General features: G+C 31.7%; 1 protein-coding gene across 2 annotated transcripts in view; it reads left to right on the plus strand.

Annotated features, from left to right (window-relative positions):
• LOC140445260 (uncharacterized) overlaps positions 1-18246 on the plus strand; it is a 92114-nt gene that overhangs the window by 38135 nt on the left and 35733 nt on the right. For both annotated transcript variants that reach the window (XM_072537178.1, XM_072537179.1), the window contains one exon: positions 6415-6709. In XM_072537178.1, coding sequence (XP_072393279.1) covers positions 6415-6709 — 295 coding nt within the window. The remainder of the gene's footprint in view (positions 1-6414; positions 6710-18246) is intronic.

Genomic DNA, 18246 nt, shown 5'->3' on the forward strand with positions numbered 1-18246 from the left:
ATCGTAAGTTCCAAGGAGGAGGTCAAAGAATTGACTAAAGTCGGCAATTTTTACGTCGAATGTTTGTGGAATTCCATATTCTAGGAATAGTGGCGTCTTAATATTTAAGTCGTGCTTGGAAGTAATTTTCATTGACGTTAGCGAAAAAGGTTTTCGATAAATATGATTTTTATCAAATAGTTTGAGAGCTCGCGGATTTAAAATTGAATGGGAACCGCCGGTATCGATTAAAACGCGTAGATGTGTTTTGGGCGTAATGAAGCAGGGTAACCCAGGGGAACTTTCGATATTATGTAGGTTTATACAGGGGGTGGATGATCGTCTAACGGGATGGCTTGAAAATCCTGATGATTTTCATCATGCAAATCGGGCTCTTGTTCGGATTCGTAATTTTCGAAATCGTTTTCGAAATATTGGGTATCATTTGAGTCTATGTGAAAATTGTGGCTTCTATTAGTTGTAATTGTCATGGGCTGATGGTTTCTGGTTGTGGTAGTTTGAACACCGCTCATTGGAGTAGCAAAATTTGGTTGGGGTCGAGGAGCTTTATATTTATTTAGTCTTTGTTGGTTGTTTTTCGGAACATTGTTTCGTTGGAAGGATTGATTTTGTTCGTGAGAACTGAAATTTTGTCTCTGAGGAAAATTATAGTTCTGTTGTGGAGTAAAGTTAAAATTGGGCTCTGTGTTGTGAGTTGAAGGTCTCACATAATTCGAATGCGTGGGTTGGAAGTTTGAGTATGTGGGTTGGAAGTTTGAGTGTGTGGGTTGGAAGTTTGTGGATTTTATATTTATTCGAAGATTGATAGGGTTTATTTTTGAGTGGGGCCTTTTTGTTTTGTTGGCTCTTAAGGAAGTTCATGTATTGTTGTTGATTTTTGTGGTTATCGTAGGCAATACACTTTTGAAGGGCTTCTTCTAGGGAATTTAAGATAAATTCTTGGGACGGATTTAGATCTTGGGTGCCTAAGAAAACTATTAAATTATCTACGGCTTTGATAAAGGTGGAGAGGTTGTCTCCAGAAGAGAATTCGGGCAGAGTTGAGCAAAGGCTAGCAATATCGCTATTGGTCATCGGCATTTTGGAACGTGATTTAGATGCAGGCTTAGATTTAGGGGTTTGTAGATTTCTTTTTATTTTTAGATTTAAACTGTCGAATAGTAAACTTAAATTTTCGATACTATTTTGGGAAATATCATTCAATGTACTCATAAAATATATGCAAAAATATAAATGCAAGTATATATAAAAATTCGTTGAAGTAAAATGTTATAAATAATATAAATTCAATAAACAATAAATAATAAATTCAATGTAAATGTTTAAGAATTCAATTAAAATAATAAATGCTCATAAACAATGGTAAAGAAAGGAAAAACTTACGCAAGGATGATCGTGTTTGATTTCCAATACATTTTTCTCTTTTACCAGGTTCTTCAGGATTTCATTAAACTAATGTAGACCAGGAAACGACTATGTTTCTGTATGAAATATCCTGTGGTTCGCAGCGCCAGAAATGTTTCTTCAACGTCGATATTCCCAAAAAAAAATCTTTATTTCGAAATAAAAAGTTACAATTTTTGAGAAATTCTACAAACTACTACATTTAATGATTTAAACTTGACTATTGAAACATAATAATTACAATAATAATAAAAATATTGATTTCTTCCTATTTATAACGTCGGATATCGGAATCTGCTGATTCTTAATAGTAAGGGAGCTTATGGCTACATTTCTATATATATATATATATATATATATATATATATATATATATATATATATATATATATATATATATATATATATATATCTAATATACATAATATTAAATATATATACAAAAGGAACATTTTTATATTCGAGAGAGGAAGAGAGAGAAAATATATCTTCTGTCTCCCTCTTACTCATTATCTTACATATGTAATTATTTCACAGATTCACTCCCATACAAATTTCCAACGTGGAGCGCGCGTATAGAAGTATAACTTCATTGGACACTACAACAGTTAGCTTAGCCGAAGACCGAGTCAAGCTCATTGATGAATATCCAAGACCAACGAATTTAAAAACATTGAGAGGTTTTCTTGGCACGATCAATTATTTTAAAAAACTAATTCCCGATTTAAGCCAAAAGGAAATTCCTCTAATAAAATTGCTGAAGAAAGGGATAAAATGGAATTAGAAAGAAGAACAGGAGGAGGCTTTTCAAATATTAAAACAAGAATTTGCAAAGGGAACAAAAATATACCACCCCAATTATAATCTACCATTCATACTCCGAACTGATGCGTCAATACAAAAGTTTGCAGGAGTTTTGTCACAGATACAAAACGACCAAGAAGTGCCAATATGTTTTATATCTCGGGTGACCAAAAATCACGAAAGAAAATATAGTGTGACAGAATTGGAATTTGCCAGTGTACTATTTTGTGTAAACAAATTAAGATATTATTTATTGGGAGCGAAATTCACAATCGAGACGGATCATGTCGCTTTGGTTCACATCATGAAGAACCGATTGGTGAATAATCGGATACATAGAGGCATTCTATTACTACAGGAGTACGATTTTGAATTCCGGTATATCAAAGGAAAAGACAATATCATAGCCGACGCGCTAACACGGGATGAAGACACAGGAAAAAAGAAAGCAATTACGTTACATGTGGGACTAAATATCTTGACACAAGAAGAAGGTGTATTCTCATTAAATGAAATAAGAAGAGACCAAGGAGAATTGGAAGAAAGAGAAAAAAGAAGAGCGGAAATAGAAAACGACATATGTTTCAAGAGAATAGACGGAAGGGAACTATATTTGGTGACACAAACATTGGCAGAGAAGATTGTAAAAAATTTACACGAAGACTATGGACATATCGGTAGCAGAAGAGTCTGGCTGGTTTTTCGAGAAAATTATATTTACCGACAAGATTACCGCATCGCAAAAGAAATTACACAAAAGTACCAGATCTGTCAAAAATATAAAATTAGAAATTTCAAAAATGAAAACGTTATAAAAAATATTATATCCCGGAAAATATTAGATATTGTAGCAATAGATATGTTAAGCGATCTAATTATGACGACGAAGAGGAATAAACATGTTTTAGTCATGGTAGATGTGTTTTCCAAATATGTAAAATTATACAGTTGCCGTACCACGAAAGGGGAAGAAATAATGAGAAAAATCGACAATTTTATAGCCACCGTAGGAACACCAAGAAGGATTCTTCTAGACAATGCAACATATTTTAGAAATGATCGTTTCAAGGCACAACTTCGAGAACGGGGAATAGAGACAAATTTTGTTAGCATCAGACATCCACAGAGTAATCCTTCGGAACGTTTTATACAGGAAGTGACGAAGTTTCTACGGATTACAACAGAGGGTCAACATCGACGATGGGATAGGAAAGTCGCCGAAGTAGAAACGTATCTAAATACCATCCCGAGCACCGTAACGAAAGAGACCCCAGAATATATAATGAAGGGTATAATGCCACTAAGACCATGGGAAGATAGAGAACAAAAGGAATACACACAGATAATGGAAAATGTGCAGAGGAGATTGCGGAGAGCAAACGAAAAATATATCCAGAGGCAAGACCAAAATAGGAAAAGAAGACCAGTTACTTTCAAAAAAGGTGAGAAGGTTATGGTGAGAGCATTGCGCGTGTCCAACATACCTAGCAACGTGTGCGGAAAGTTAATGCCTGTTTTTGAAGGTCCGTACATAGTAAACAATGAGAATGGGATAAATAGTTATGAGTTGAAGAACATAGAATCAGACAAGATTAAGGGAATTTATAATATCAACGATGTTTACAAATATTATGAATAAAATACTGGTATTGTTTTTGCATAGAGAAAAATCCCTGCATAATTCAGTAATTTTTATCATATGCAAAGGCGGGGATTTGCTATGTTTCTTCTTTCCCAACAAAAGAAAAATAAATAAAAAAATCCATCGAAATAAAATTTTAAGATATCAATATAAACAAATTGTATATAGTAATTTAAGATAAGATTTAGTGTAGATAAGAATAGAAATTTGTTTGGCAAACGACCTTTTTCCGTTTCAAACAAAATTATCAAAAAACCTTTGTTTAGAATTAGAAGACATTTTACCTGTAATTTACCTTTATCTTTTCATTGTTTGTATAATCGAGTATTAAATGACCATATTCTAATCTTTTGAAATATGTATAAATTGTGTATTGACAAAACCAATTTTAAAGTAAGCTATTTAGTTTTTCTCTGAAACCGAAATTAGGCTTTTCCAAAATCATGGTAAACACAATTTGAGCTTTTGATTGGACGGTCGTTTTTAAATGGGAATTTGTGAGCCGATCATGAGAACCGGAGACGTCAGTTATAATTTGGTCATCGAAGGAAACAGTCGTTTGTCTCAAGATAGGGTGTGGTTCGTGAGTTGGATACCGGCATTGTGAAAGAATTGAATAGTTTCGCAGAGGAGATAGCAAGAAGATTGAAAGAGGTCCTTGTATCTACCGTTGGCATTTTGTGAAGATTTGTGAAAGTAGTTTTACGGCATCAAGTTGACAAAAGGAGGTCCTTGTGTCATTAATAAGTAGTTGAGTTTTTGGAGAAGTGCATCAGGTGTTTTTGGTTAGTGCAGCAGGTTTGCAGAGACGTTAGGAAGGAGCCTAGGTGCCAAAAAGGAGAGATTACATCGTTGAGGAGACTGGATTTTTCTGGGTATGTTCCAACATACAACTCAATAAGAAAATAAGCTGTAAGTGTTTTGTACAATTGAATTTTATATATGTGAAGTATCGGTTTGACATCATGGTCATTAGCATTCAAATTTAAGAACTGAGGTTTTGTTAGGCTAATCAAAAGTTTAAAGTTTTGTTGTTTCTTGTTTCAAGTAAAGAAAAATTTAAGTAAAATTGGTTTTCACTTAATATAAATGTATGTAGATTTAAAATCTTATTATTATAAAAATTTGATTTATTTTCTTGTATGCTGATTGATAAGATAACGACAGAATTTGATAATTGTTTTATTCGTTCATATAAAATAAAGAAACGTAAATTTTTGTAATATAATATTTTTTTATTCTTATCTTTCTTCTCTATCCCGATAAAAGACAACTAGAAAATCTTTGAATCCATCGAACACAGGTAATATAAGGAGTTTATTTTATTTTTGATAACAAATAAGTTATATTTTTTATTGGCTCAATAAACTAAGATTAAAGTCAAAATAAACAATCATAATAATATATATATATATATATATATATATATATATATATATATATACAGGGTATGGTAAAAAATGATGATCTCGGGTCAGAAGTGCACGAGATTAAATTTTACATTTACTTGGATTATACAAAAAGTTTATTATTTTAAAAATTGAATGACTGACTGTAGATGACAATTGATTGGATTCGATTGGATTGGATTGACGAGCAAAGTTACTAGTAAGTTTATAAAATCATAACATAGTTTAAGAAATAAAAGTGTAGTGCAAAATGTGTGAGCCTTTTGTCTACTGTTTACACACATTGACACGTTCCTCATTTAATAGTAAACTTCGTGACAGAGGAGGTCGCAATTGTTAAAGGTTTTTTTTTGCTTAAAAGCGATGCCATCGTTGGCTTATTGATATACCTCTAATGCTTATTATGTATTATGCTTTGTAAATTATTACTTAACTGTAATTATTTCCGCAAAGTTAAAGGGATACAGCATCGGCATTTTTTCTGGGACCAATATATAAAAGATAAAATGAGAGAAACCATATTATTTTAATATGTTTATTTAGTTTCGATTTAACATACAATAAAAAATAATCATAACACAATCGAAATAATTATGAGGAAAAATTAAGTCAGTGAAAACATGTTTTTATTGAAAATTAAAAGAAAAATCCCAGTAGTTGAGTGTGTACCATAGTTGACTGTAAAACACCCTGTATAAAGCCAGTATAAGAGAAATGATGATATTTGCAGAAGAAACTAAGGCTGACAGAAACACATCACAAAAGCAATTGGAAACAGGTAATGAGAGTGATAACACAAATTTCTGGAAATATTCTGAAAGGCTTTAGAAGGAATGAAACTGTCCAAATATTGGGAGATGAATCACCAAAAGTAGTGTTTGCCGATAACACAAAAGATGAAGTGACACTGTAACTTCGATAACATTATTACACTCTTATAAATATGTACAATCGTTATAGTAATTTTATTATTTTACTGATTTGGCAATGAAAAATGGTGTCACCACTTGTTTACGGTACAGATTTTAATATTTTATAAATACTTAGTGATTATGGGAAAATGATTGAACATTTTACACTTTCCTGTTGCTTTTTTGGTGCGTTTGGAAATTCACTACTCACGTTATAAAATTATATTTTCTATATATTTTACAGATTACAAACGTAAATAAAGCTAATTACAATACTCCAATATATTCGCTGTCTTTTGGAGAAGAACCAGAAATAGACCGAACGTTTCTACAAAAATTAAGTGGACTTAACAATGGTGAAGAACACAAAATTTCTATCGATTTGGATTCATCGACATATATTCAAAATTTCTACAAAACTATTTCAGTTATTTTGTTAAGCAGCGTCACTGTCAATAATTTACCACCATCAACTCAAGTTACACAAGTTAATTTCCCAATATATTTTAAAGGATCAGAATTGATGATTGTTGGAAAAGGTAGGTGTAGTATTAAAGTAGTATAAAAGACATATCTTAAAAATATTGAGATAAATACAGTGATCCAAAAATATTATAAGTATTAAACATATTCTATTGCAAAAAATAAATAGTATTTCAATAGAACACTAGAGCACAGGTATCGGATAACATGCGTGTGTTGTTTCAAAATACTTTCGCTACACAAGTTTAACCTTGTAGATTCAGCACTTTTATAAATATACTTTGCCTAGTAATGAGTCGATTTGTAATAGAATTATGTTATAAAAAGGTAAAGTAAGGTAAAGAGAAAGCAATCGGAGTCACTTCGTAATAATCGTAAATTATACGTAGTCTTCTTCATGTACCATGTCCTTTTAGAACATTGGTTGCCGTCATAGCTATCTTAATTTGATTCACTGCCACCCTTAATAGAATGCTTGTATTAATACTATACCAATTTCGCAAGTTCTTCAACTATGAAGTTTTTTCTGTCCCCAAAGCAGGTAGTTATATGTGCCGTCATATGGCAATATCCCCTCCCCCAATAACCCAACCAAACAAATTTGACAGCTGTCACTTCCTAACACGTTTTGTGATTTTATTACACTTTTCTGTACGATTTGTGATTTTTTTGTTTTTATAATTCAAGTGATTTTTGTAAATACGGCAATTATGAATATGCCAGAGGAAAGTAAGTAGTTAAAATTGAACCATTTTTTAAAAGATTACTCTTCTAGAACTTCAATCAAAATTAATCCAATTTTTTGAATAATTTTCAATATAAACCAATGTTTTTAGTTAGTCTCTACTCAACGATACTGCATACGAGTTATTTCGTAGTAAAGATTAGACTATGAACTTTCATAAGCAATTTTCAAAGTTTTCACAAAATTAAATACAAACGAAAATACTCTCATTAGTACAAGCTGATTTATGAATCCAACTATACAAAAATATTTGAAAAAAATAGCACATGTTTTTTGGCGTGCACTTGGAATCTGAAATACCTTAAACCTTCTATAGTCGAACAATTTTCAATTAAAGGCGACTAATCTGCAAATTGAACTAAACGGTAGAACCATGTAAAATGTCAGCAGTAAATTCTTACCGGGGTCATTTTTATTGTGTATGCTTCGCCCATGTAAATAAGTGAAAAAGTAAGATAAGTTTCATAAAATTTGCCCCCGTAACAATATAAACTGGTGCGATTCACTAGTGTATAGTGAGACAAGTTCATTGAATAGTTTGAAAGATCGGTAAATGTATTAATAGTTTGCTGGTCTATATATATATATATATATATATATATATATATATATATATATATATATTATATACGTTCTTAGAAAGAATGTGAATGAGAGAAATATGATATTTTAGTTGATTCGTTCCAAATTTTATATGTGCATAGGCGTAAAGTGTGTTCTATTTCTTGGGAATATATTTATTAAATAGACTTTATTATTAACTATAAAATAGTTTTGAGGCAAGTAAAGTAAATTTGAGGCAACGTTATTCTTTATATAGTATTAACCCATTAACGGCCGCTCAATATACAAAGAGAAATTTGACAATTTATTAATTAGATTGGATTTACAACTTGGACTAATTTACAACCAAAAAGATTTTTCTTCTCATTATCAAGGAAAACAGTACAATTTTTAATAAAGGAATATATTGTATCTTAAATGTAAATTAAATTTTAAGGTGAACATTTTTGAAACATTCGGGGTGTAGATGCATTCTACACCATTTACAAAATAGTATTACTGTTGCACATCGTACATTCTTGGACTATCGTCTCTTTTTGTAATGTGGCCAATATTGTCGAATCTGGTTTCATCTGGTAAAGCAAATTAAGATTGACGTCCATGTACTAAGTTTGACACTGATGTAGCGATTTCTTCACTATTATAATAATTATAAATATAAATCTATGTCGGCTCATGCTTTCTCTTATAATGTGCACTTCTTTATCCCCATCCTTTGACCAATGCATATCAACTTGAAACAGAGTGCGAACCGAATAATATACATATGCTAATAATTTTTTTTTAAATCTGTTATTCATTTCAAAATCGTGACGGTTATTCTACGATGCATAAATATTTGTAAAATATAGAATGCTTTAAATTACTTTTTTATCAAAAAAGAGTGAGAAAACTTCAATATATGACTAGCTTCCATGGTTGGCTTTTATATTGTCTAAATATCAATCAGACTGATCTTGAATTATTACTGAGCACGAAGAAGTATCTGTTGTTACAACTCGAGGCTAATTTGGATTTACTATTTTTGCCTGGTTTTTTCTTTGGACGTTTTATCTGTTATTCAGAGGAATATCATAATCAGAATCGTCAGAATTCCCAATCACTTGTATTTCATATGTACCTGCAATATCCGATTTTATTGATTCTTCACAAATAATATTACCGTTAATGTCTTTTACATCAGAAACTTTCTAATCTAATCTCGGCGGCAAATAAACCACATTAAGTGAGTCAGCATTTTCACAATTTGAGTCTTCTTCTAACAAAGCTATTAACTCTTTAGTAGTTAGTGCCATCTTCATTTCATATTTCGAGAATTTAATGAAATAAACAAATGCACTACTATATACACGCATTCACATGATAATAGTTTAGCTTACTTCATTTTAATTTATATGAACTTCATAATATATTTTTATATTTATATAAACAAATAAACACAAGGAAACTTTCAAATTAAATTAAAAAACACAAATATAACGTTTACAGCATACAGCAATTCTATAAATAGAGAATGATGTGTAATGACGAGATAGTATGTTAAAATTTCAGATTGTTTAGCCTAATGAAAAAATAAGTATTTTCCAAAGTTTTCTGTTTTTGAAGTTCTGTATTAGGTACTCTCTAATAAGAATAAAATTTTAATCCACTAGGAAACTAAGTTCCTGTAGCTGGCTGTATACCATGTATCACAAAAAAAATTTTATTTCAAAATTTTTTTTTTTAGTAAAAGGTATAAATAAAACACCCAAACGGGATATAACACAAATACAGAACGTTTTCAGAATGTAAATTCCATCATTAGTGTAACCTAAAAGTAATTAACCACTTTAATTAAAAGGAACGTAAGGTTTAAAATGTTGACTAAGGTTATGCAAAATGTGGTTAATACTTACAAGCTGCACATGCTGTGAGCCACTAAAATATATGGGTAAAAACCCTTTAAATGATATAAATTTACAAATATGTTACATTATGTAGTATTAAAAATTAAGATGTCTAAGTTATCGTTGGAATTGGTAACATGGCAACGTATGGCTCTACATTGGTTACTTGGTCCTGAGACAAAGTGTCTTCGAGGACCTGTTGATAACAACTAATAAACATGACAATATTGACATGTCAGTGCAACTTACGGTAGTTGTCTAAAATAACAGAAGCCAGCATTATTTAAAATTGAATAAATTATAATTATAATAATATAACAGTATCAACCATCAATGTTGTAGTCTGTAATGTGAATTTGTCCTATATTTATGTTGAAAAACATTGAAAAATTTGTTTTATAAATTAATTTAGATAAAATGGGATACATGAAATTTTGTAGGCTATCAATAGGCAACCAACTATACATGTGTCTATATTTGATTGTTCTTAAGTAAAGATTATAGCAACAGGTCCTGTATGTTATAAAACATTTGGGACCTAGGAAATAGTGAAAAAGACATATGTAGGAAGATGGTTCTATAAAATGTAGGTATTGTTGAGGAGTGATATAGTAAATGATATGTTTGAATTTACTGTTAAGATGAAATTTGAATATGAAAAGAATGTTTTCGTAATGTAATGTTCATGTATTGCTTAAATTAAGTTGTATATCATACTTACTTACTTACCCGTGGCGTTACAACCCTTCGTGGGTTTTAGCCGACTCGACAACATGCCTCCACTGTTTTCTGTCTTGAGCAACCTCCGTCCAATTCTCCACGCCCATAGTGCTTAGGTCTCCTGCTATATTATCTCGCCACCGGAGACGAGGAGGTTCGCGTGGTCCCCTTCCAGTTGGGACTTCCTCCCACACCAGTCTTACTGTTCGTTCGTCAGAATGTCTTCTGAGGTGTTCAGCACATTGAAGTCTTCTGGACTTTATTTCTTTTATGATGTTGGCGTCTGGGTAAAGTTCTTCGAGCTCTTTGTTAGTTCTTATCCTATATTGTCCTGATGCTTCATCCAGCGCAGGGCTAAAGATCTTCCTTAGGACTTTTCTTTCCCAAACATATAGTCTCTCTTCGTTTGCCTTTGTTATCGTCCACGTTTCACTTCCATACATCACAACGGGTCGTATGATTGTTTTATAGACCTATATCTTCGTACGTCTTGTTAGTTGTTTTGATTTTATAAGGCTTTGGAGGGCAAAAAGACATCTGTTGCCGGCCTGGATCCTGTTGTTTATTTCTTGTGATCCGTTATTATCTTCAGTTATTGTTGTTCCAAGATACTTGAATTCTCTAACGCGCTCAAAGTTTAAGTCATCGATGGTGATGTTCTGACCGATTCTGTCTCTGCTTTGGTTATTGCGGCTCATATACATATATTTCGTCTTGTTATTGTTGATTTTGAGCCCCATCTTCTCTGCTTCCTTCTCGAACCTTACGAAAGTCTCCATTTTTAATCGTGTGTTTTCTATTAGATCGATATCGTCTGCAAAGGCAAATCATAATCATAATTATATTATATAATATATAATATAATATAATATAATATAATTGAAAACTGTTTATGAAAGTAGACAGTTTAATTTTTAATATGGAATAAATCTTATGCAGTATCAGGAGTAGAGAGTGCATTCGTTTATATTGAAAATTATACAAAAAATTTGATTATTGATTGAAGTTCAAAAAGGGTAATGTTTTAAAAAATGGTTCAATATTGAGTATTTATTTTTTTCTGGCATATTCATAACTGCCGCTATTACAAAATCACTTTAATTATAAAAATAAAGAAATCACAAATAGTACAAAAAAGTAAAATAAAATCTCAAAACTAAACGCAGCTAAAACGTGTTAGGAAGTGACAACTACTGTTAAATTTGTTTAGTTAGGTTATTAAGGGAGGGGATATTGCCAGATGACGTCACATATAACTCCCTGATTTAGGAACAAGAATCAGTTCGAAATGTTAGTTTTTAAAATTTTGGTTTTGACCAGCTTTTTATGTAAAATACCACTCTGTGCGGCGTTTAACTACTATTTTCCCTTGTTTAACATTTTGTAGCAATCTGTATTTGGAACCTCTCAATACATGTCCGAACTACTCGAGCTTTCTCTTTTTGATGATTTTTATAATCTCAACAGTATTGTGGAGACGTTCTAGTATTCTGGAATTTTGAATCTTCTCAGCGCAAGAAACTTTAAAAAATCTTCTATAGCACTCCATTTGGAAAGTCTCAAGGCGATTTAGATCACTTTTATTCACAGTCCAAGACTCGATACCATAAAGTAAGACCGAGAACACGTAGAAGCGAGAGAGGTGGATCCACAACGTCAATTTTAGGTCTCTGTTACATAATACCTTAAACATTCTTCTAAAAGTAGCTGTGATGTACTCAATTCTAGATCTAATTTCACCTTGACTCTCTGCGTTACAGTTTAACCGATATCCAAAGTAAACCATTAGATCAACTTGCTCAAGTTTGGTACTATCTACATAAATAGACGGTTTTAGATTTTGTTGTTCTAAATACGTTTATTTTGGTTTTCCGTCTGTCTGGATACTACGTCTATTTCCGATCTGCTTCCTTACAGTTCTCAATGATACTGTCAAGTAATGTTTGCAGATCATCTTGAGTAGATGCTACGAATATTGTGTCGTCCGTATATCGCAAATTATTGAAGATTTCACTGTTCACAAATTAATATTGCTTCTTGTTTTTCAGAAAGTGCATTTCTGAAAATTCTTTTGGGGTAAACGTTGAAAAGCAGGAACGATAAGAGGAATCCATGCCGTACTTTTCTATTAATATTAAGAGCTTGTGATTCCAAACCAAAGATACCATACCATATCCATAGATTCCAAACCATATCCAAAGATATACGATACTGGTCAAATTCCATAGGACTGCTTGAAATATACATTTGTGCCCCTTCCCAAGATATCGAATTCTAAGACCTGTAGTGAATATCGCCTTATAAGTTTAATGAGTCACACCCTTAAAGTATTCTTGCGTATTATCCATTCCAGAATACGAGCAAAATTAGAACACAGCATAAGTAAAACACAGTTCGGTTTTAGATGCGGTTTTGGAACTCGAGAGCCGCTCTTTGCAATACAAGTCTTGATTCAAAAATGTCTGGATCAACGGAAAGATGTTTACCCCTGTTTTATCGACTATGAGAAAGCATTCGATACTATAAAACATGACAAACTCATAGAACTATTACATCTTACAGGACTTGAAACTAAGGACAGCCAGATTATAAAAAATTTATATTGGAATCAAACAGCCCACATGAAGAATGAACATATGGTGAGTGAAAACGTAACCATTTCGAGAGGGGTTAGACAGGGCTGTATTCTTTCGCCACTGCTTTTCAACCTGTACATGGAACAAATATTTCTAGAGGCACTGGAAGAGTACAACGAGGGCATCAAGATTAATGGCGTACCAATAAGTAATTTTCGATATGCAGATGATACTGTTATACTGGTCGATAACATCGAAAATTTGCATATGATGCTAAATAGAGTAAATACAACTGGCAACCAATTTGGACTGAAGATAAATAGAAAGAAAACTAAATTTATGGTGATCAGTAAAAAGAACATTCAACATATCGACCTGAATATTGAAGCCGAACATATTGAAAGAGTACACAAGTTATAGTCTCTAAAACATTACTATAATTTGTAAGCTTGTATATTTCACATAGAAATATAGTATCAAAACCTGTCGCCTTTATATTTTTGGATGATTGTATGAGTAGATCGTAGTCAGTATTCGTAATTTAAGATGTAAAAACGTAATTAATTTTGTACCATTTATATTTCCTTTTGTATGTATTAAATCATCAAAAAATGTTTTCAATCTTTTTGCGTTACTTAAATATAAACATTTTAAATTTGTTTATATATCACAGATGGGTATTTCTTTTGATGTTGATCTCGCCTATTGGATATTGCGCATCAAATAAACAGCAATCTTTTCGCTGATGCGGGCAAGAGACCGGTTTTGGGAGAAAGAAATTACTCGACGATGGGCCGCGGAAGCAGTTAGTTATTGTTTGAGTCCGGATTTTTGTTCAAATTCGTTATTGTTTGTTTATTATTCGTTTTTGTCATGGAAATATAGTGTAAAGTGATTTACATATTCGTTATTGTTTTTCTTTATTCGTTTTTTGTTATCGAGAATTCAGTAATGTAAAGTATATAGTAGTTACAGTGTGAAGTTTAAGTAACGGTTAAGATTTTGATTCGGAAGAAATAGCTTGCGACGTGTAGTTCTTTAAAGCCGGCATTTTTTTTTGTGGAGAGGTTAATTTGAGCACAAAATGCTAAATGGCAGTCTTTGTTGAGTTTATCACCGATTTGTTGTGCTGTATCCTATGACGGAATTTTGTAAAGCAGCGTTACAATAATTTGAAAGGTCCTGGTTTTAAGCATGAGCGTTTGAGAGACCGAGTTTTGAAAAGTGCAGTTTGTTGTGATCCAGGATAATCCGAAGCCCGAATTAGTGTCCTGACTTCCCAAGATTTGTCCTTTTTTGTCATGGTCATCCAGACTGTTTACGGTTTGTGTGAGACAGTGTTTTTGATCCAATTCCAATCCCAAAAACTTCTTAAAGGAAATACCAGCAAGAGTGATATAGGGTATTTTGTTAAAATTTTTCCAAGTAAAAATAGACATCATCTTGGATGTTATCTCTCCATCGCATTCTGGGACGTCCGAGTGGTCTTTTGCCTGTGGGAATCTCTTCCCATACTAGTTTTACAAGTCTATCAATTGTGATATCAGTCGTCTGTTAAATAAAATTAACAATAATTAATTAATATTTCAAAACAAGTTTAATATTTTATTTCGACATATTACAGTCAGTATTATTCTTTTATTATTTTATGACATTTGGTACATAACCACCTTAATTTTGAATTGTTTTGTTTAAAATTTAACCTCAATGTAAGCTCCGTTGAAAAATTTAGATAATTTTCATTTGTAATAATAATTTATGGTATAATTTCACTATTTGAGAGAGTGAGTCATCGTTTAAAGGCTCAGAAATGCGGAAAGCTGTTTGGAAATCCAGTGACGTACACTTACTTTTATTTTAACGTTAATTATATTTTATTTTTCAAATATTAATGTTCGAAATAGGCCACAATATATTTATTTACAAGTTTTTACTGACGTTTCGATCTCTATATCCAAAGACCGCTTTCAAAGATGTAAATGATAGTTATATTTATTTTATTTGTATATTGTTATTATATATTTTTATAATCTTATATTGTTTATTTTTTTTTCTATCTTTAAAAACGGAATAGAGATCGAAACGTCAATGTATTAAACATGTAAATAGATATATTGTGGCTTATGTCCAACCTTCTCCCTAAAAATACAGAACGACAAGCGAAAAGCCATAGAAAATAAATAGTACTATCATTTGTATAATTGAAAACGGTCTCTGGATATAGAGATCGAAACGTCAATAAATAAACATATGAATAAATATTTTGTGGCTCATTCCCTACATTCCCCTAAAAATACAGAATGCCACAAACAAAAAGCTATTAAAAAGAACTAATTTTGCAGAAAGTTTACTGATACCAACTGGCTGTCGCGGAAGTTACGCTAAAACGTCTTTTGACGTGACCCGTCCTTAAAGAGTTACCCAATGAAATTTTTTTAAAACAAATTTTAAGACAGTTTCCACACCACCCCAGAGGTATGTCTTGTGGCGCGATACTTTTTTTAAATGGGTGTTCGCCAAGAGCCATATTGTCTTATTAAATAAAATGAACAAAACACTTAAACAGTATAAAACAAAACAAAATAAAATCCTATAAAACAAAATAAAATTCTATAAAAACAAAATAAAAATAATGTTTGATGTGTTTAAACACAAACACTATACACATTTACTATGTTCTTCTCGTTTTTTATACTTAAACAGTATAAAACAAAACAAAATAAAATCCTATAAAACAAAATAAAATTCTATAAAAACAAAATAAAAATAATGTTTGATGTGTTTAAACGCAAACACTATACACATTTACTATGTTCTTCTCGTTTTTTTTTGTTTTTGGTTTTTTTTATGCTGATGTTCTTATTAAACTATTAGAAAATATTATTCGCTGTCTAAACCTGAAGATGCAGTGCTGCTATCGCTGTCATTATCTTCACCACCTGGTGTAATTATAATTGGCTCTAGTAAAACTTTTATAAAAGTTTCAAGTTCCCACATACGATGTTCTTCTTTAATTATGTGGCCTATACATTTAGCCCGTTTCTCTGGAGTTACATGGAGGATTGCTTGAATCAAAAGTTTCTTAATTTTGTTTAATTTGAAAGTTTTGTTATTGCGTGCTACTTCTCCTTTCATTTGCTCCCAGATAAGTTCAATGGGATTAAGTTCGCAATGATAAGGTGGTAGACGCAGAACTTTGACACCATAATCTTTTGCAGTTTCATCTACAGCATATTTAAGATATTCAATTTTCCTTAACCGTGCAATGTCAAGGAGCTAAATTTTGAGCATTGATTCTTCGTATGCAATCCCCTTTTCTGTAAGCCATTGTTGAATCCTCCCTTTCAATTTCTTTAATAATCACCTGTTTTTTTCGACTCAAATTGAAGAAAACCATCATCAAGAAACCCTGTATTACTTCCTATATGGGTGACGATTAAACGCCGTCCCTTTCCTGATGGAGCTTTTAATCCTGTATATCAGCCTTCTATAAATGCTTCGCGTTTACTTTTGACATTTAAATCTTGCCAATTTTTTCCAACTGTATGACCTTTTCCAACCTTGGTTAATCCAGGTTTCATCCAAATAATATATTTTGCATCCAGTGCTGCGAATTTTTCGTATTTCTTCTAAATATTTTCTTCTCCACAGAATAATTTCATTTTTTTCTAATAGCATACTTTTTCTTAATATTGTTCTGAAGCTATTTTTCTTGTGGCATTTTAAATTAATTAATATTTAAATGGGAATAAGCCACAATTAAAGGTTAAAATACATTTATTGACGTTTTACGTATCGAAAGTTCATTTCGTGCATGGTCCTGATTAAGACCCTACGAGATATCTTGGGTAAAGAGTCATCATTTTCGAGCTCTTGAGAAATTTTTTTCAGTGTTGGAATTTCACTCCGAAAATAAAATGAATGAATTTTTCGACGTATAATATTCCTTGTCTCGTCATCCAAAACAATGCTTTTCCTACCTCTAGTTTTACCTTTTTCTTGCTTTTTATTTTCCGATGTATTTTTAAGTACACGATAAATACAGCTAACGGATACTTTTGTTAAACTGCTACAAATGTCGACCGCTTGGCTAACGTTTAATGCCGTTTTTCTGCCGACAATTCCTTCATAAACGTTTCGTATCATTACCTTCTCTTCGGACGTTAACATTTTCCGTCTCTTTTGCGGCTTTTCATTCTTGGAATCAACATCAGAATTTTGCTGTCTTCTCTTGGAACAACTCGGTTTTTCGTCCATTGTATTTCAATAATCTGGATACATACTATATATACGATAATTTCAAAGAATATAACTAAATATTTACTATAAAACGACAAACTATAACACTCTTATTATCAATAACACGTTTTATCAATACTACAATACAGTATTGATAAAACAGTATTGACAACAATAAGTTTACAAACTTATCACATAAAATATACTCACAAAAACACATGCACTATTTACCCATAGAAACACCAATGTTTTCTTCGTTCATTTCTTCGGGAAAAAATAATAAAAACTAGTTTTACTGCATGTCTGGATCCGAATTGTAAAACCGAGTTCCCTCGCTAATTCCAACATTGCCAATCGATTGAAAAATAATGTTTTAAAATATCGATTTTTATTTTATAAATTTAAATACGTAACGAAACGGAACATATAAATAAAATTTATTTTATTACAATTTTGTGCTTAATTTTTACTATTGAAAAAATCATGTTTTTTGGTATTTTTATGACGGTAATAATCGCTGCGTGGAAGAATACAGGTTTTGTATGACCATAATTACTACTTGTGAACAAGAATTGGCTACACTGTACGACAACTTCTGGTCAAGTCTACTATAGAGAAGCACAAATAAATATACTACTTTATATATTCTGTAATTTCTTATGAGGAAACGCAAATTGCAATCGAGAAAACAGGCAGTTTTCGAGGGCCGCTGTGTACATTTAAATTTGAGGATATTCCGCGTTTAAACTATGATATCACTCTTCTGAATTGAGGGTTTCTACTTTAAATTCCTATAGGTGTCCCCAACGTCTCGAGCTTTTTGTAAATCGTTACAAATAGCTCTATCGTAAGTTTTTCAGCAA

This window comes from Diabrotica undecimpunctata, chromosome 7 (genome assembly GCF_040954645.1).
Source record: "Diabrotica undecimpunctata isolate CICGRU chromosome 7, icDiaUnde3, whole genome shotgun sequence".
Taxonomy (NCBI): Eukaryota; Metazoa; Arthropoda; class Insecta; order Coleoptera; family Chrysomelidae; genus Diabrotica; species Diabrotica undecimpunctata.